Raw genomic sequence first — 20,794 nt, forward strand, 5'->3', positions numbered from 1 at the left:
TAGGATGAGGATGCGTGTTAGCTGCTCCTTCCCCTCCAGGGGGCAGCACTGTGCACACTGGGGGTCCCTCCTCTGAGGCTGCCAGATAGAAGCCCAGCAGCGGCAGGCTCCTCAGCCAGGGAGGGCAGTGTGTCTGTTGGTGGAAAGATGTTCTAACTCTAGCCACTGTTGCCCAAGCTTGATGAGCACCCCTCTGGTCCCTCCATACTGGAAAGCAAGGGAAAACGTGAATGAAGCTTAGTTAGTTACTTATTGGTACATAGGTGAATATGTGTCATGTATGTGTGTAAATGTGGATGCACACACGCCACAGTACATGTGTGAGGGTCAGAAGGCACCCTCAAGTGTCAGTGCTCACTTCTATCTTGAGACAGGATCTCTTGGTGGTTTTTCCACAGCATGCAGCAGGCTGGCTGACCTGCAAGCTTGCTTCTAAGACCCTCCCATCTCGTCCTCCTCTCTCCCTGGAACAATGCTGGAATTACAGACCCTCAAGCTACCACATCCTGTTTTTGCATGGGGACTGGGGATCCAAACTCAGGCCCTCATGTTCGAATAGCGGGTGCTTTTACCACGGAGCCATCTCCCCAGCCCCTGAACAATGGTTTTAAATAGCAAGTAAGTGGCGGTTTACAGGAGAAGGCTCTGGACCTATCTTGTCCACCCCACCTGGAATGAGCTGAGAGCTCACTTCCTTTGCAGTGTTAGGGGCCTGCTTCAGACCTGGGCTGGTGGGGCTTCTATGAAGGTTCTGGGTGTTCCCAGAGGCTGCTGGGACCTCACAATGACTAAACGGGACGGGGAGGGGGCAGATGAAAAGTCAACTCCCATAGGTCTTGGCTGTGACCCAGAGTGAAACACTGATGTTGACTGTAGACCCGGTCCCAGTGGGACTGAAGGCAACTGGGGTCTGTGGTGGCGGAAGAGATTGAGGTCTAGAAGTAGAAAGTGACTGTCATGGAGAAGAACACAAGGGAAGCTTCCCCTCAGAAAAATCAGTGTTCTCTGTCAGGACCCCACACTGACTGCCTGATTAGAAAGAACTCAGAGTTTCTCTTGCCCTGGAATGGCACCAGGCAGGGGCATGGAGGCGTGGCCAAGGCACTGATGGACCGTCCAGCTACAAGAATCTAGACTGTCTGCCCTGCCCTCCTTCAGAGCACCATGGAGAATTCCCAGTTAGGGCCCAGTTTGGTCCTCTGTTTTACTCAACACTTGAATAGCCTGGCCCCCAAGGAGACACAGGACAGTCTCTCCTTTGAAGAATTTGAGAAAAAAGATGGTGAGCCTATAGGAATTCAGATTCAGTAGCCTGCCTGAGCTTAAGAGAGCCCCACTGGCCAGGTGCTGGTGGTACACGCCTTTAATCCCAGCTCTCAGGAGACAGAGGCAGGAGGATCTCTGTGAGTTCAAGGCCAGCCTGGTCTACAGAGGGAGTGCCTGGATAGTCCAAAGCTACACAAAGAAACCCTGTCTTGAAAAACCAAAGAGAGAGAGACAGAGGGAGAGGGAAAGGGAGGGAGGGAGAGGGGGGAGAGAGGGAGAGGGAGGGAGGGAGAGAGAGAGACAGAGGGAGAGGGAGAGAGAGAGATGGAGAGAGAGACAGAGAGAGAGAGACAGAGAGAGAGGGATGGAGGGAGAGAGAGATAGAGGGAGAGAGGGAGAGAGAGCACCCCACTGTGGAAGAGACACTGGAAGCTGGATCTAGGAAGTGGGTTGAGGCCTGCTGGAGGGGTTCCAGTGGATGCACACACAGAAGACAGGGTCATGCAAGACCTACAGAGAGCATTGCAGGCTGGTGGAAATGAAGTCCCAGGCTGGAGCCAGGGGTGGTACCAGGGGCCAGCAGATCACAGGTGGAGGAGAGTCCAGGCTTGCCCCACAGGCTGCAGAATTAGAAGGGCTGGGGAGGACAATGATATGGTCTGCTTATGTTGGAGAAAAGTAACTACTTTGCAGGACAGAGAACAGGGATGCTTCACCCCAGGTGACCATCATGGAAGGGGCAGAGGTGGGGATGGCAGAGACTCCTGGAGTAAACCACAGGAGGCATCCACAGGAGACTGGTGCAAGATGGAGCCAAGGAAAGCTGAAAGCTGGGCTCTAGGCTCCTGCAGTGGGAACAGGGCGCAGGGGTAGGTCTGGGGCATATCACACAGCAGAAAGAGCAGGAACAGGGCGCAGGGGTAGGTCTGGGGCATATCACACAGCAGAAAGAGCAGGAACAGGGCGCAGGGGTAGGTCTGGGGCATATCACACAGCAGAAAGAGCAGGAACAGGGCACAGGGGTAGGTCTGGGGCATATCACACAGCAGAAAGAGCAGGCCTGGGCTCGCGGGGAGATGGAGAACCCACCTGGGAACAAGCTGGGCCCGTGGCACAGGCAAAATACCAATGGGGAGATGGGGAACAGGACTTTGGATATAGGAGGTCTAGAACATAAAGGTGACAGGGCTAATAGGGCAGTACGTCCAGCTGCATAAGCAGGGTCCCACCACAGTGTCAGAGAAGGTGGCAGAGCTCACAGAACCTTTGAGGGGTGGAGGCCACACCACTGAGACAGAAAGCCAGGGCGCCACTGCCTTCTGATAAATGCCCTCTCCCAGAACCAGCAAAGCCTGATTCCCAGCTCAAGGAAGCCATGTCCAGGGATCCGGGGAGATGACCAGTGCAGTACTCCGGTTGGCGGCTAAATGGCCAAGCCCAGAGCAGGGGCAACCTTGGCAAATGTGAGTGCTCCAAACCCTGGATTCCTGGTTCACAGCATGTGCGCATGAAGGGGTTGGTCTTGCAAAGCCTCACGTCTGTGCTCTAACTTCTCACCCCGAAGCTGAGGAGTCCACCCGCTCAGTCTTCAGCCCCGCTGAACCTCCCTGAAGGAGGTGCTTTTGGGGAGCCATTGGCATGGAGATCCCATCCACACCAAGGCCCACTGCTGTTTCGGATGAGGTCCCACATGGATAAGCCGTGCTCTGGGCCAGCCTGGGTCTCTGCACTCCTTCTATGCTGCCTTCTGGGGAGCTTGGCAGTGGCTTTGGTACAGACTGAGTGACTGCCAACCGTGGCCAGCTGGAACACCTGGGAGAAGAGGAAGAGATAGGCTGAGGAAGAGAGGAGGAGATGAGAGGGGAAGAAAGGAGCGGGGTGGGGGGAGGAGAGAGAAGGGATGAGGAGGGAAGGGGAAGAAACAAAAAAAGCAGGAGGGAGGGAAGAAGGAAGGAAGAGGTGGAGTTGGTGGGGAGAGGAGGAGAGTGGTGGAGAGGAGCATTCAGCCCTGACGCCTCCAGGCAGGAAATGCACACCCTGGAAAACAACAGAACTGGAGGTGCCCGTCTCTAATTTAGGAGCACCTCCAAAGGGGCTGACGTGCATGCTACTGTGGGGCAGCCCGAGATGGGGTGAGTAAAGGAGAGAGTCTTTCATCCTGGAGATGCCCCAACTTGCTTCTGTCTGACACTCGCAATCAGCCCGGGGTAATATCCCTCTGGGGCAGGTCTGGGAGCGTGGCTGAGGGCCCACCTGGGGTGAAAGCCGGAAGCAGATGTCGCATGCCAGGGTACATGGGGAGACATGTGTGGCAACCCCTGTGTGTGAACATATGCAGGACCCCTGCGAGGGAGCGTCTGTGGTCAATGGTATGTTGGGGGCTGTCTCTGCTGCATGAGGATTGTGTGAGAGCATGAACATGACGATGTGTGGAAGCATCTGGTCCAAAAGGCAGGTGTACAGCAGCAGCCCGCAGTGCGCCCTGGGTAGTCCTAGCTGATGGGTATAACCTTCAGAGTCTCGCCAGGCCTGGGATTCAGAGCCTGTAATTCTCAGTGTGCCGATGAGGAGACAGAGAGTCGTGTACTGGAGGAATAGGACAGCCCCTCATTACTGTATCCTGTTTCTGTGACCACCCCCCTCCCGCCCAAACGCACTGTGCATCCTTGCCTGAAGGGCATGTCATCTCCATCTCTTGTGACCACACCCTCATTCCTGACAAATAAAACCCCACCTCTACCCCTGCCAGACAGGGACCAATCAGAGCACTGGACCTGCTCGGATTGCATTTGTTCTCTTGGCTGATTCTCTGACCGCTTGATATCTGGGAGAGCAAAGCCCTCATCCTGCCTTCACCACAGCGGATGGACACTTGGCAAATCGCGTAGGATGGAGCATGGTAAATCTCACCCAGGTCTCTGGGCACTGGCCATCTGCTCTCAGACCCAACCCTCCAGCCCCCAACTCCACCAACAGGGCTTATCCTCTCAGCTTTGATTCGGGGTGTGTCGCCCCTGCCTTCATGACCAGCTGGAGGCTGCCTCCTCAGCCTTCCACTTGGCAAGCTTTTGGGGCTGTTTACTGAACACCAGACACGAAGCTGGCCATCTGCATGGGAATAAACCGCCATCGGAGCTTCAGCACACGGCGCCCACTGCGCGCTGGGTGTTTTGTCGGGTCTTCTGCACACACTAATTCACAGTCACATGAGGAGGGCACTTAGAATAGCTGCCTCTTAGGGGTGAGGCAGGGACGGCACCAGCAGTTTCCTTGGTTCACCCCAGTTCTCCCCACTCATAAAAGGGTAGCAGCACGTGGGCTTGAACCGACAGCCTGAACCAGAGTGAGCCCAGTTCTTAACTGCCACCCCAACTGAGAGAATAACCCCTGCCCGGGTGTGTGACGTCGTGATACGTGAGGAAATGGAAAGGGCCAGCCATGGATAGTTGCAGGGGATGAAGCCAGCACCCCCCTGCTCTCAGGCCTCTGATGATGGGGTGCCAGGTCCGTTTAAGGTGTCTTGCAATGTTGGAGAATGGTTTTTCTTCCAGGTCTCAGCTCCCAATGGACTTACTTCAAGGTGCCCTATAGTCCTGTGATCCCTCCAGTGCTGGCCTGTCCCGTGATGTGGGGATGGCTGCAGAGAGAGCCCCATGCCCCCATTTACCCGGGGGTGGCTGGAAGACAACCGCTGTCTGGGGAACAATATGTTCACATGCCCCTGGTAGAGGGAGCGAGCTCTGTTTTCTCCCTCCTGTAATTGTTACCATCTGTCTCCCTGCATAGTGTTTGTTGATGTTTTCTTGTTTTAAAACTGAAATGAGTCAGATTGGAAGCTGATTTAGGAAAGAGTGTCTGGGAGGGAAGCTCAAAGTGGCCATGGGAGACTCTGTGTTTTGGAGCCATTGAAGAAGGAAAGTTTCTGGGGGCAGACGGAGTGTCTGCCAACTGCTCCTGTGCTGTGGGGCTACAGGACCTGGCAGCCCAAGTAGGTTAGAGGTGGAGGTGTGTGTGTGTGTGTGTGTGTGAGAGAGAGAGAGAGAGAGAGAGAGAGAGAGAGAGAGAGAGAGAGAGAGAGAGAGAGAGAGAGAACTTGCACACCCCTAGGTGTGTGTTATTCTAGGGATGGCTGTGACTTGTTGACTCGGTGGCTGCAGGCTAACTGGGTCCATAGTCCCAGTCTCCATTTCTGTTTTTAACGTATGAATAGCAAATATATAGATCTATAGGCTGTCTCTCTAGAGTAATAGAAAGTGGAAAGTTTTGGCATCGATACTAAAACCCGATGAAGGTGAGTAAGGAGGCTTGCTTATTCCAAACACCCAAACCCCACTTTCCAGGGGTGGTAACGCTGAGGAGATCCCTAGCTTCTAGTAAGAAGCCATTTGTATTCCATGTGGCCCCAGGTTCTAGGCTCTGATGATGACTGCCTACGCTGTACATCTTTGGGGCACTGAGGGCCAAAGTCCTCAGGCCAATACATCCTGGCCCTTCCCATCCTAGGAGAACCAAACATGGAGCACCCAGGCCTGGAGCTTTGGTGGGGCCAGTCGTCCCCAGTTCATGCCAGCATTCCCAGTCACCCGGACTCCTTGGTTATTTAAGCAAAAGAAAGGTGACCTGCAGTGTTGCTCCTGGCCACTGGGTCTCTGTGTCCAATGAATGACTAATATTTTCCCTGTAATTTAGCTCAGCCACAGAGACTACATGCCCTGGCTGTTACCTGGTACCCCCAAAAGCTTGCCGCTCCAGAGATCTTGAATGTAGATCCAATCTGTTGTCCGCTCCTTGGACCTTTCCTGATGAGCCACAGCCTGAAGGGAATTCTCGGGCCTCAGCAACCAGAGAAGACTGACTCGGAAGAAAGACCAGTGTTTGCAATGCCTTCCTTCTTGTAAAAGGCCCTTAACATTTGCATGGTCTTGGGTCCCCTGACAGCAATGACTGTACCACTTGCTGACATCCCCCCCCCTTCTACCATTTCTGCCTTGTCCCTGGTGGTAGGGGTGGTCACTCTTCACTGAAATCTATTAGGGGAAGAAATTCTCATGACTATTTTGTAGATCAGTGTTACCAGCTTACCCTGGCAGCAATAAACCTATGAAGACATTATCTTGGCTCACATTTTTCCAAGTTTCCATTCACGGTAAGTCCCCCCCCCCGTGCTTTGGATGTACACCGCGCATCATAGTGGGAGCCAGGGATGAAGCAAACCCACTCACCTTATGGCAGCCAGGGAACAACACTGCGGAAAGAAACTGCATCTCCATCACCACCTAAAACCCCTCACTAGGTCCCCACGCCAAGATGGGGAAACAGGCTTTTAACACATGGGTTTGGGGGGAGACATTTCAGAGTCGCTCTGTTGCAAAGAGCGAGGAGGGAATGGGGAACTCAGAGGGTGAAATGACTTGTAGGGACTTCAGTGACAGCAGTGGAGTGGAGGTTCATTCAGAAAGCCCATGGCGCCACGAGCCAGGCTGGGAACACTCTCAGCAGACATCGGATCCTATCTGCGCCCTTGAACCTTTCCTTCCATTTCTTTCCAGGGAGCCACAGGACCCATGCTCAGCCCTACAGCACAAGACAGGATGTAGAGCAGTGTTTAGGCAAAGGAAACTTCTCCTGTCTGCATATTTAAGCACTTTTATTAAGTGGAACAAGCTATTTCTGAACACGAGAGTGGCCAACAGCCTTAGAGGAAATTAAAATGAACCATGACAATGGAAAATTGCACAGGGGCACGGCGGATTCTACAGAGATAAATACAACAACCCTTTCAACAGCATTCGGGAAAGACTCGAGATCATGGAGATTATGTTGTTGGAGGGGAGGGGGGACTGAGGGGGAAGCGATCTAAAAATTAGAGCTCCGGCTGGTAGGGGTGCTGATTGACATGCTAGTCAAGACTGAGAGTAACTCTCTCCATTAAACACACCCCCAGGGGCTGGTGAGCAAAGTGGAACCAGAGAAACAACAGACAGATAGACTGATACATGCGCGTTTCTGAACACCCACTGCGTGCATGCAGTGTGGGTGCTGGGGGTTGAACTCTATCCCCCAGCATCCATAGGTTGAAGCCCTTGCCCTCACTGTGACGGTTTTTAGAGTTCAGGACTTTGGGCGATATTATGGTTCACATGAAGCCGTGAGGGCAAGGCCCTCCTAGAGTAACGCCCTTCATCTCTTATGATGAGAATAAGATGCCAAAATTCCATGTCTGCCTTCCTGTCAGTACACAGTCATAAAGGCAGCTGAGTATCTGTACGCCAGGAGGAGGAATTTTACCTAAACAGACCATGGTGGCACTTTAGAACTGTGACAGGGAAAAAAAATGTCTGCTGCTAAAACTATACAGTCACATACTAGGTGGGTAACATATGCCATGTTATAGCACCCTGAGCTAAGGCAATGTGGAACAGAGCAGGACAACCAGATAGTGGCCTCAAAGAATGTTCAGGCCTTGAGAGCTTGAAAACAGGTGCTGTTGATACAAATGTTAGGATTGTGCTCTCTGGGGCCAGAGACTGCTCAGGGCTGTGCCTCCAGCATAGGTTAGTTTCTTAATAAGGATGAAATGAGTGGGTGGGGATGGGTGTTTGGATGGACGGATGGGGGATGGACGGATGGGCATATGGGTTGATGAGTGAATGGATGGGTGTGTAAGTGAGTAGACTGGTGGATGTAAACAGGTAGGTGAGCTGGTGCACGGCTGGGGAGGTGTTGAATGGAAGAAGGCTTACACGCAGTTGTTAGACTGGTGGATGTAAGCAGGTAGGTGAGTTGGTGGACGGCTTACACGCAGTTGGTGGACGGCTGGGGAGGTGTTGAATGGAAGAGGGCTTACACGCAGTTGTTTATTCACCGCACTTCTCCTTAGTGTCAACCCTGGGGAAAGGAAGTCCCCTCCCATCTACACCAGCACAGAATTGCTGTTTCCCTGTACTCCATGCCCCTTCCATCAAATCAACTTCACCAGTGCCACACTCTTAGTCCTGTGCCCCTTGAGCCTGGATAGAGTCAGCAAGACAGCCACAGCCTAAAGAGATGCCGAGTCGATGCTGAAAGAGAAAGTTCCTAACTAAACAAATAAGAGTCACTAACGGTGTCCATTATGAACCAATAGGAAATCGAGCTACACTGAGGCAGAGGGAGTGTCTTGCCTTCATAATGTGCCTGGTCACGTGTTACCATCATTGTAGAGATTATCCAGGCAAAAAAACCAATGAGTGAACGCCAGGCACCTAGGAAATGTAAACTGAGTCCTGCATTGCATGCTTCTAGAATGTCCACATTGGGGAACCCCACTGCATTTGGAGTCCCATGCTGTAGCTGATTGTAAGCTTGGATTCTGAGAGTCTCGAAGTCCCTCTATTAAGAGTGTTTCTACTCCTTCCTCTGTGCCTGAGGAGCCACCTGACAAGGATATCTGTGCTGTGTTGTTGGCTTCTTTGTCCTGAATGCCCCTCGGTGTGATTCTGACACAGTCCTCTCTCTTGTTAGACCTCTAATGAGGTCGCTGAAGATGTCTATGTCAGGATTGTGTCGCCTGGTGTTGAGTTCTGCTCTCGGTCAATGACGCACTCGATCTCTCATGCAGAGGGTTTGAGAACTAGGAATGGTTCTGTCTGCCAAGCAAGCCTTTGTAAATGAAAAAAAAAGATGATAATTATCTGTTGCAGCGACAACTAGAAAAATTGGAATGGTTCAGCAGGCCAGGTAGATGTGTTAGGAGGTTCTACAAGAAGGGGATGGGACTCCATTTGGGGGCCCTTTGTGACTAGAATGGACTGTGCCAATGTGGAGGGTTTGGTTGATTCTAGAATGTCCTCTAAGAAGGGACTGAGAGGCCTTAGCGGGCAACAGGCCAGCTCATGGCCAAACCATTCTAAAGAATTGTCTTCCCTGGGTGGATGGCTTGGAGGCCTGGAAGCCCGGTACAGAATTCATATTGAGCTCACAGTGTCTAGACCTAGGAGGGTCAGGTGCACTTAGCATGTGGTCCTGTCACATGTGTGCCCCTCCAGAGTCAGGGTTAGCACAGTTGCCCAAGATGGAAGACTTTCCTTCACCAAATTCACCACGATGTTATCTGAAGTCGACAAAGGCTTCCTTTCGGAAGTGGGTGTTGTCAGGTGTGTGTGTGAAAGCATGAGAAGCTGACCCTAGGGAGGGCAAGAAGTGGTCCCACGCTCACTGCCTGCAGGGTTGGCATTTGGGAAACGTCCCATCAAAGGCCAGAGTAGGGGCTTTTCTGGCCACCTCCCTACCCGCCCACTTTGGTGACAAGAATGAAGACAGTCTCCAGTGTGTGCTGGAAAAGCAACTGGCTGCAATGCCCAGGTGAATGGGAACCTGCAGGGTGACAGGAAGCCTCTGAGTGTGACAGGCGGGTCACAAGGATCAGCTGTTGGGGGCGCTGTATGGGCTGATTGAATGGGGAAGGATGAAAGGACCAGCCCAGCTCCACAGCAGCTGCCCCTTGCTCCCCTCTTGTCTGTGTGTCTGTCTGGGCCACTGGCTCCTCACATCACAGGCATCCGCTGAGGGCCAGGCCTGCCCTGCACCTCCTGTAAAATGAAAGGGAACGGTATCAGAGGGGAGCTGAAGCCCAGGAAAGGGCCTCTTTCTTTTCAAAGACTTTCATTTGTGATAGGCTTTTTTTTTTCCTAGGTGATCTTGTTTCAAAGCCCCTTTGAAAAATTTGTGGGTTTTGTAATGGATGAAAAGTTACTTGGAAATAGGGCTAAGAAGTTTTCGGTTGAAAGTTGTTAGAGGAAAGTTGAAAGCGTGGAGTTGTAAGGTTCTGCCAGATTTATCATTTCCTTTGTCCGTGAGACCCATCGTGGGAAGGGAGTTTAGAGCAAGGGGCCCAGGGAAATCTGGACAGGGCATGTGCAAGAGCACGGTGCAAAAGCCAACCCTGTCCACGCTGGCTTTACGTCTGCAAAGGAAGCTGTCTTTGCTGAACTTTGAGCATATACATCTCTAAGGGCTAGACTTTGATGTTGGAAGAGGAAAATGTACTCCCAGAATACTATAGAAAAGCTGGGTTCCTGCAAAGAGGAGGGCTACCCTATACCTGTTTCCTATTAGGGAAAAAATGTCAGAGAAGAGGGGCCCAAACAGGACCTGGACAAGAAGGAGTAGGACTGGGGGCTAGTGTAGACACTAGGCGTGACTCCAAGTCAGGAGCTGAGGGCAGAAGAAACAAGCGACTGCACAGAGAAGAGGTGTGGGTGAAATTTAAGTGAAGCAAAGTGTGGAAGACAGAAAGAGGAGGAAATTTCAAGGAAAAGGAACCTGGTATTAGGGGTCAGAGGGAGGGGACAGGCATTGCTGTAGGGATGGACAGTGAGGGGTGACTGTCATGGAGACAGGGTTGAAGTTGAAGGGACGGGTGTGGAAGCTGAACACAAGCATAGATAAATGCCAGTGTTCCTAGCCCCGGGGCAGGGTAACTGTAGTCTAAGAAGAGACAAGAGGCCCATGGAAGACAAAACGGAAGGTGAATGGGGCAGATTATTTTTGTGCAGCCTCATGTTAAAAGGTCAAAGGGAAGAGGCTAAGGGATGGGGTGGGGGTGAGGGAGGATGAAGAGAAAGGATGTGCTTTGTGGAACCAGCCTAGGAGGAGGCAGTAGTGTCCAGGTGTCCAGCCCCAGTCTGAGATGGAGGAACTGGCCCCAATCCAGGAAGACCCATATCACACTGGCAGATGCCAAGGGGAATGTCAGCGGTGGCTTAGGGCCTGAGGCTTGAGGGAGGGAGGGAGATGATGGAAGCCAATCTGCCCAGCCCCCTGGCACCAGTATACTACCAGGGTCAGAGCAGGAGACATAGTTGATGGACACAGCAGAGAAAAGATAGACTATGACCAGCATCCTGCAGGTATTTGGGGAGTGGTGTCAAAATGTGTGGGTACAGACTTGACATTGTGTCAACCTCAAAGAGGTGACCTGGGATCATTCTGACTGTCCCAGAACATTGTGTTGGTCTTAGGACAACATTGTGCTTCTAAGACTCTGGGACCCAGTAGAAAATAACTAGGTCATAGGGACTCTACCCTTAAGAGGGAGCAGATTGGTGGTGTGAACACATTATAGTGTGTGAATACGTTATAGTCCCCTCCCCAGAGTGGTCTGCTATCAAAAAAGTGAGTGTGGCCTCTCCCCAAGCTCTAGCTTCTTGTGTAGACATGTGACATTTTCTGTGTATACCCAGCCTTTGTAATCCCTTCCCACCAGAACTTACCAGATCACAGGTACCCATGCTCTTGAGTCCCCAAAACAGTAATGTCACTTCCTTTCTTTAGAATGTGTACCCAGTCCCGGGTAGTTTCTTTAAAAAAAAAAAAGAAATTATTACATTCATTTGTCTATTTATTCATCGGATTCATCGGATGGGGGTGTATTCTATAGCCCTCACATGGAAGTCAGAGGACAGTTTTCAGAAGTCAGAACTCTCCTTCCATCATCTGGATTCACCACATAGAACTCAGGTTATCGGGCTTGGCAGCACACACCCTCACCCACTGAGCCATATCGCTGGCCCTCAGGTGTTTTTATTATTATTATTATTATTATTATTATTATTATTATTATTATTATCATTATAGCAACCCAAAATGGATTAAAACAATTAGAGCAGGCCTGGATGAAATCCTGAAGTTTCACACCCTTGAGTGTTATTGAACTTGGCTGGGCCATTAGACTCTCATCCATACGATGGTGAAAAGAATACAGGATTCTTCCTGGAGGGAAATGAAGCTATGCTGCCCACCACTGGCACGTGGAGGTGGTGAAATATGAGGTGTTAGGGTGTTTGACTGACCCAGCAGCCCCATCTCATCTGGTGTTTAGTTATGTCTCAGTTTACACAGTGATCCAAGCGAGGTTTCAATTTAAAGCGTGTGCAGGTGGTCCTCGGGACTACACCCAAAGTCAGGGGGCACAGAGCAGGGTTCCAAGCAGGAGAGGCTCTGAAGCTCTGTCGGCCACTTCAGCTGAGCCGAGGTCTCCCTCGTTGCCGAGCCTCGCCCCACAGCCCACTCGTCCCCGTCCTCCATACTCTCCCAGGCGTCTAGCAGGGTCATTTACCCGCCAGAGACATCATCATATTCTGTAATATGATTGGAATCTGAATATATATTTAAAATGACAAGATGGAAATTAAAATTTAAATAAAGAATTACTTTTCTATAAGTTTCTCTGAAAGCAGTAATTTAGCAGCAAATTGATAGAGAAAGGTAAGCGCTGGTCCTTAAACCATCGTGTGGTTTCCGGCGGCCGAGCCAGAAGTGTCTCAATTTAACACATCATTGGTTAGTATTATTGGAAATTTCATCAGGCTCTGCAGTGCATTCTGGGGGCCTCAGAAGGGGAGGCCGGGGGCTCAGGCCTGGGGCTCAGAAAGGGCACCCTGTTCGAGAGGGAGGGAGAATCACGGAAGACCCCATCCACACCAAGTGGGGCTTTAGCTGTGCTTTTCTTGATTGTAGCTCCATAGCAGTTAGAAATTAAAACTGAAATACCCTTAGGTGCCGTTAGCACCTCCCAGCTGCGTGTGACAACAAATCCTCAGATCCCTGGAAACCTATGCCCTAGGCAGGAGTCCTTGGCAGTACCCGCCCCCTCCAGAAGCTGGTTCCTTAGAACCACATGAGCAAGTTCCCTAATATGTCCCAGTCAGGACCCAACAAGCTGCAATGGCCCTTACAACCCAGACTCGGGGCCCAGGCCTGGAGACATAGGCAAAAAAGCCTGCCCTTGCTCCCCAGGGAGGGGCCAAGAACTCCCTGAATCGGTGGCATTGTAAGCTTATTAAAGTGGCACATTCCAGGGTCCACTGCTGCTCCAGAGCTACAGAATCAGAACTTGTAGGACTACAGTCCATTTCTAGCAGAACTCCCAGGTGCATCTCACATGCCTCATGTGGGAGATTCCGTCAGTGGTAGAGGCTGGACGGTTGTACCACTATGTTCTGGAATGAGAAAACCTGCCCATCTGCGAACATACTCGTGGGCTTAATCTAAAAGCGCCCAGACACCAAAAGCTCTCCCACCCACACAGAAATTCCACCACCAGCAAGCACACCGTTCCTATAAATAGGACTCCCCTTCTCCAGGGTACACCACTCTGTCTGAGCACCCCTGGGAAGTAGGTCCACTCAGTCCCCAGCAGGAATGCATTTACCAAACACTGGCCTCCACCACTCCCCACAGGCAGACCAGGGCACCAGGAAAGCTCTAAGAGTCTTGCAAGGAGGGGGGATGCTGGGAGGGAAGAAAAGTGCACCATTTGCAGAGAAAGGCTGTTGTCCATCTAGGCTCAGCCGTGGGGTTGACAGCTGCAGTCCTGTGATTGATTCCCCAGAGCTGCCCAAGGGCTAGTGGTCAGAGGTGCCTGGGCCCCACCCACTTCTGCCATGGGCAACACTAGCCCCTGCTATTCTCAGAAAAGCAATGGGAGTGATAACCCCTGGGTAAAAAGAAAAATGAGGTGACAGCATCCGCTACTTCCAAATGTATGCGCTCCCAAACCCGCGGGGCGCTGCCTCCTTCCTTCCTTTGCTTGCAGTATGGGCCTTGGAGCTGGGCTCACCTCCCAAACCACACTGTGTTTGCAAGGCAGGTCAGAGTTCTGTGCCCTAACTGTTAGGGAAGCTTCCAAGCAAGGTTTTCAGACAGAGAGTGTTTCACGTGTCCAGGGAGGCCAGAGAACATGATTCTGTCCACTGTGGAGCCTAAGCCAGCTGAGTATCTATCACCACCTTCAGGAATCCAGAGCCAGGAGCTGCAGGAGTGCACCAAACTTGCCTTCTCCAAATTGGGTGGGTACTGCAGGGAGTCCTAGGGGGAAGAAAGAGCTGCAGATCAAGGTTAGAGGGTTGCAAGGGCCACACTCACCACTGGCGTCTCCCTCCCCGTGGCTTCTCAGCTTTTCATCCAAGGCCACTTCACTCCCACCACCCATCTGGGGCAGCTGCAAGGGAGGCTGCATGTTCTCCTTTTAGTGTTTACACAGTAACCAGCCCGCTTCCGTGTTTGTGCTGCCCCCAGATCCTCTGTGAAATGCTAGGGGCTGCAGATGACACAGGATGTGTTTGCCAAGAGCAACACACAAGTGACTTTTGATCTCCTGTATTTTACGTTATACATAGTGAAATGTGTTATCTCATTTTCCCTTTTGTTTTGTTCGTAGTGGCTTAACAATATTTTTTTAATATCTAGCAAATTTGTGTGAGGGGATGCAAGGAAGCTGGTTGGGACAATTCTGCAGTGCCTTTGTTGATGCCAGTCACACAGGTAGTGTCCACTGAGCCAGGGCCTGGACTACAGGACAGACAAGCCTTGCTATGTAGCTCTAGCTCACATGCGATTTACCATGCAATTCAGACTGTATTTGCACTCACACCTGTCCTCTTACTTCAGACTCCTGACTCCTTAGGATTACACACATAAACCTGGCTCTTGTATCTTCTCTTATCCATGACGTAGTATGAGTGCTGCCATTAACAATGGTAAGAGTGTGGCATCGTGTGACTCTGCTCCCTGCAGTGTCTCTCCGAGTCTGAGTCCCTGAACCAGGTGTCCCATGACAACGTTTGTAAATCTCTCCAGTAAAGGGCCTTGACCATTGCTGAACCCGGGTCCCCAGCTGCATAAGAACAGAAACAAACTGAGGCATGGGTCAGGGGACTCCAGGCACTCTGGAAGGAAGGGTTCTCATAGCTCAGAGAGACAGCCCTAGCATGGGGCGTACCATGTTCAGTGACACTCAGTGGGTACAGCCACACCAGCTGTATGCCCCGCACAGAGGCAAGGCATCTAGGGCTGCAGGTTCCAGTCTAGGAGCAGGTCTGTGAGCCATACGTGCCATCATCGGTCACATGACTAAGAAATGCATCATATGACAGATGAACTAGGCTCTGTCCTATGTCAAGGCTGGAAATGTATCATCTGATCCATGGCTCCTTGGTGGTGATCTTAGCCCCAATCCATTCATGCTACTCAATCCTGCTGAACTTTAATGGCCCACTGCCTGCCCAGAAGCTCTTGAGGATTTCCTGGTTCTTTCGATGTCCTTGGGAAAAGAGCAGACGATGCAGTAGTTGGGATTTCCCAGGAGGCATCCGTGCCCTTAGCAAGAGTCAGCCTCAGCATCCTGCACCTCTACCCACAGCCAGGCACTGGGGGAGGATCTCTAATCTCTGGCCGTTGGTAGTGGCTTCTGTTAGCCGAGCCTCTGAGCGACCTTCAGTAGCCTCCATTGGCTAGGGAGTCCTTTGGTGGTCACTAGAGAGGACAGCCATGGGCTCTGCTCCACGGCCTGCATGTTCTGCTCTCCCGGAAGCTTGCTCTGCAGATTCATTGATTCCTTCAGCCGGCAGTGACGTCACTGCTCCTGCCGGCCCATGCTGTGGCTCCTAAACTTTGCTTTCATCCTGAGGACAGCAATGCCAGGCACAGCACCTGCTGGGCCAGGCATGACACTGAGCATCTGTCTTCAGGGAGTTTGCGTGCCAGGACAGGGTCAACAGGACCTTCAGGGTAGTGCACTCGGCGTTGTGATCACGCAGAGAGCTGAGATGAGAACAAGCAAGGACCGAGACAGCCCAGGGGAGGCGGGAGGAGGAGTCTAAGTCCCCATCATCATTCAAACCTCCCTGACTACTCGGTTGCTGCAAATGTCTGTGGTAATTTTGTGTGAAGTAGAGACATGCCCTCTCTCCGGTTGGACTGACCAGCGGAACGCAGGCGCCCTGACTGCTGTAGACTTGTGCATTCTCCGTCTAAGCAGAAGGTCCTCCCTGAGAGTTCAAGTCCACTGCCTCCCCAGCTGGGTGGCATCTCCCTTGACCCCTCTGCCAGGGATCTTTGTATTGTGAGAGCAACACTGTGGACCATGTGAAACTGTGTACCTGGTCTCTCCGGGCTGAAAGAGGGTAACCCTCATGCCCTGTAAAGCTGCCAGGGCGGGGTGGGGGGGCAGCCCACTGCCAGCAGGTGCCTTCAGCCTGTGCAGTGGCCTCACAGAGCTTCAGCCATAAAGGCCCTGGGTCTTTAGTGTTCTTCAGACTCTGAAAGGAGCAGGATGCTGTCAGGCACCGTAAAAATGTGACCTTTGAAAATTTACAAGAGCCGGGGTTTAAAAAGCTGCTGTGTTAATGATGCATCCTATTAGCATCTCATTAAAGGGAAGCTGAGAGAAGCCGGCTCAAGCCCAGTGATGGGCATATAGGCCCACTCTGCAGAGCTTATAGGGAAGGCTGTTCTGGCGGGCCTCTCCTGATGAGTACCGCCACGGTCCTGGAGCAGAAGCCAGGGCCAGGGAAAGGCAGAAGGTCTCTGTCGGGGTGGCTTCCCAGGTGCCCCAGAGAATGGCAATAGGAGGAAGTGAGACCTTGCTCACCCACTTCTGCCCTATGGCTGGGAAGCTGGTCTTTCTTATGCTCGCAGCCCACCCTGTACCCTGACCCCTGCTCTCCTTCCCTAAGGCTGGTCCTCGCTCAAGCTGGGAGCAGCCTGGATTGCTCCTAGGGATTCCAGATGTGTGGGAATTCAAAACCATGAGAGGGGAATTCAGAGTTACAGTCACAGACCCATACAGGGTCGGTCCCAAGGATCTCTAGAATTCGCGGTCTGCACGCAGTTATTTGGGGCCTAGAACTGTTGGCAGGAGGACGGGGCCCCTCGTCCGGCTTCCTGCCTCACAGACTATACTGCGGTCAGTCCATATGTGACTCCCCTGAAAGCCCTAGACATCTCCATGGATGGCAAGCTCCTGCATCTAAGTGGTCTGTGGTCAGTCCACTTAGGAATCACATGGAAGCCCTGGGCCTCTCAGCAAAGGGCATGCTCCTGCATCTAAGTTGTTTGTTGACAGATTCAAGAAAGGAATATTTATTCACTTGATTGCTTTAATAAAATAAAATTCCTGAGCTGCAAATTGCTCGAAGCTAAAGATGGTGCTGAATGGGAGTGGTTTTGTTTAATCATTCCTGAAGGGGGCGGGCAGGATGGACTTGGGTGTGGCTTTTTTCAATCTCAGAAACTGCATGTACTGATCATGAACCACACAGTCAAACAGGAGGCCAGGCAGCTGGGTGATCTCCCCGTGGCCGTGAGTCAGCCTATGCACACCAGAGCTTCTGTTTTGGGGTACATCAGCATTTGCACCATGCACTGGAATTCTCTGCGCCAGCTGAGGGCAGGGCGTGAAAAGGGAATCACCTGGGTCCAAATCACCACTGCCCTGGCCAAGACGTAACACAGAACCCCAGCCCAATAGTTATTTACCAAAGAACAAACCCAGGCATAAAGGAGTGACACATTGCATAAGCCTAAGGAATGTGTCAGGAAAATATGCAATTTTTCAAGTGCAGAAACTCCCCTAATTTCAGGGCAAACATTAGAATCCCCAAAGTTTTATAGCATAGAACCTGATGACCCAAACTCAAGGGGGGGGAGTTCCTGGCAGAAGTGGCAGTCTCAAGGTTTGTTTCCAGAAGGCTTCCCTCCCTGGTTAAGTTGCCGTGAGGACCCAGCAGTGCAGAAATGGTGACAGGGAGAGCATTCTGAAATCTTAAGCAAAGCTGTTGTTTCCTATCTAGGAAGCCTCTGGGACACCGGCAGCAGAGAGGGGCTGCAGCGCCCCCTCCTGGCAGAAGAGGTTTCCATCTTGTCAGCGAAGAGGCAGGCTTGCTGGCAAGGAGGCTAGGGGGCCCCAGCAGAGCTCAAAGGTGTCTTCTAACAAGACTGTTGAATAGGGTATAGCACAGACTCAGCCCCCTCAGATGCCTCTGGTTTCAGAAGCCATTTCTGTGCCTCTAACCCCACCATGAGCCTGGAGCCTGGAAGTAAAGGGAGGCAGATGGCCAGATGACTTTTGCCTCCAGTCAAGGCACATGTTGGAAGTCGCCCCTTCAGAGAACTCGAGAAAAGCCTCCTCCATGCTTTCTATGCCTCCTTACCATCGTGGCTATGTCCCAGACCCCCATTTCATATCTCACCACCCCCCTCAATCTCATCTGTGCCACAAGCAGGAATTGTTCTTTTTTTTTTCCCCCTTGGGAGACTCGCCCTCCTTTCCATGCCCTGTTCACAAAAGCGGAGCTTCTGAAGCAAGGCCAGAGGTAAAGTGCACCCTAACGTGATTACCTCTGCACTGTCCCAGGTCTCAGCGCTGCCTGGCTCCTGTTCTCCCAACAGGCCCTGCTGCAGACTCTGTGAGCCTTTGTGTGACACAGCAAAGGCTCCAGACGCCCTGCCCATCCTACTGCCCACACCTCCTGCTGTGTGCCCCATCTCAGACCCAGGAGAATCACCCCGCCCAGGGGCTCCAGGGGGAGCTCAGTCTCCAGCTCCATCCTTGGGCCAGGCTCTATGAGAAAATGCTACAAGCATTGTGGCTTTTACCTGAACACATTTCTGCGAGTGTCCCTGGAGAAGAACAACTTCCGTCCCTCATCCCAGCCCACGTGCTTCCCTGGGCAGAACTGGGTCCCCAGGAGCTGTGGCGACTCTTCTGAAAGTCACCTCCACTGAGATCCCTCCCCCCATCTGCTCCCAGCTTCTACCATAGGTTTAGGATTTGTTTTTTATTACTTATAAATAATGGCCACTGTAAAAGATTTGACATTTACAGTCCTAGCACTTTGAAGTGAGGGCTATGAAGGTCATGAGTTCGAAGGTATCCTGGAATACAAACCCTTAAAAAAAAAGAGGAAAGAATATCTGGGCATGTGGGTCAGTGGTAGTACACTTGGAAAACCCACGCAACACCCTGAGTTTGGTGCCCTGAACCATTTCTTTTGATCAGTGCAAGGTAATGTGGACAAGCAGTTACCCATAATCCTCTGACCCAGGGATAGCATCTTGCTGACATTTGGGTCAGTCCCCTCTCACACATGCTGTCCCACCACAGGATGGTTTGCATAGGGAGGTCACATGGGTGTCATCTTGTGGCCCTGCTTTTCTCATCAACATCACAGTGGGAGGGAGCGTTTCTGCCTTCTCAGTATGAACTTCTAGAAAGTATGCTTCCCAGTAGCCAGTGTTCCATCAGGACTTAGCCCAGGGGACCACTCTCGCTTGATATCTGCTTCCATTCTGAGCATCCTGTCTTTGTACATCTGTGCAGCTAAATCAGAAGGTGAACTCACACAGCAAGCAAGTCCCCTTACTGCTCTGAGGGGCCATGGGGTCCCTCCTACCTGGGGGCATGATTTGGCCTGACCTGTCCTACCAGCTTCCATCACCCCTCCCTTCCTCCATGGGATGCCAGGGTCTCAACAGCATGAGTTGGAGCAGGATGGAGATTGTGTGGTGGCCCTCGTTTGCCATCTCGTTAGGAATTCTCAGTCAGCAGCTGCAAGTGAAAGCCCTGGGCATCTGGCGGACCAAGACTGAGTGGGTACAGTCAATGCTCAGCCCATACCCTGGATAAGTGGGTAGCATTTGGGATACGGTGGGTTACTGACAGTCTGAGGACTGAGGTGTCCGCACACCGGACCACAACTTGCTCTCTTCAGTTGCAGCGGTTCTCCTAGGATAGGCAGCAGCGGGAGAGGTCCCTGGCAAGGCACTGGCTTGGAGTCCTAGAGGCCAGGAGCTCACCAGAGGCCAACATCCCGTGATCCTTGCTGGGAAGGAAGCAGTGGTCCCAGCATTAGTGGGACTGGGTGCAGGCTATCTCTCTCTCTCTCTCTCTCTCTCTCTCTCTCTGCCCATGAACCAAGTAGACAAAGCTCAGGCTCCAAAGGTGTTGCTGAGGGGACGGGTTCCAGGCAGAGTCCTGGGAAAGTTTATGCTCACCATTGTCATCTATTTCCCACAGGCTCCAGGCATCTCCAAAGCTGACAATCAGTCCCAGGGACTCACGACCAGCATTCGATGGGGCCAGACGCCCATCAATCAGTCCACACCCTGGGACACTGATGAGCCGCCCTCCAAACAGATGAGGGAGAGCGACAATCCAGGTGCGTGTCCATCAACTGACAGAGACACCCACTTGCTGGATGCTCTGCTCTTCTCCAGAGGTCCTGATCCATGAGTCTGTAGAAGTCCAGATATCAGGCTTGGGATGTGTGGGACCCCAAGCTTCTCAAGTCGCATGTCCAGGGAGATTTTGCCTTGCCCGTGGTTACATGAGCACCAGGGTGCTCTGACACCCCCCCCAGGACTGGGATTTCCTCCTTCCACAGCATTTTGGTCCTCCTGCTGACAGCTCTGACCAGAACAAAGGACCTCCCACTGCTCCTGGTGCTCCCCACCCCTGCCACCCCACTTTGGTACAGATACCCAGAGATATGCCCCCCACCTTAGCTCCATGTCTTCTTCCAGGCAGATAAATACCCCAAACCCTAAAGCTTGTAACTCCAGTCCCTTTCTGTGTCCACTCACTCTGTGTCCCTCTAAAGTGCAAAGCCACACCCAGTGCGAGCATCCCACTTGGTGCCTCACCAGCACTCACAGCACCTCCAATTGGTCGATACGGCCCCAGAGCATAGCCACTCAGCCCACAGAC

At 52.1% G+C, this 20,794-nt stretch overlaps 1 protein-coding gene across 2 annotated transcripts in view; it reads left to right on the forward strand.

Annotated features, from left to right (window-relative positions):
• Nucleotides 1-20,794, forward strand: part of Klhl29 (kelch like family member 29) — a 291,248-nt gene that overhangs the window by 209,202 nt on the left and 61,252 nt on the right. For both annotated transcript variants that reach the window (XM_005079085.3, XM_040730961.1), the window contains exon 4: nucleotides 20,105-20,246. In XM_005079085.3, the coding sequence (XP_005079142.1) occupies nucleotides 20,105-20,246 (142 nt within the window). The remainder of the gene's footprint in view (nucleotides 1-20,104; nucleotides 20,247-20,794) is intronic.

This window comes from Mesocricetus auratus, unplaced genomic scaffold (assembly GCF_017639785.1).
Source record: "Mesocricetus auratus isolate SY011 unplaced genomic scaffold, BCM_Maur_2.0 Super-Scaffold_100024, whole genome shotgun sequence".
Taxonomy (NCBI): domain Eukaryota; kingdom Metazoa; phylum Chordata; class Mammalia; order Rodentia; family Cricetidae; genus Mesocricetus; species Mesocricetus auratus.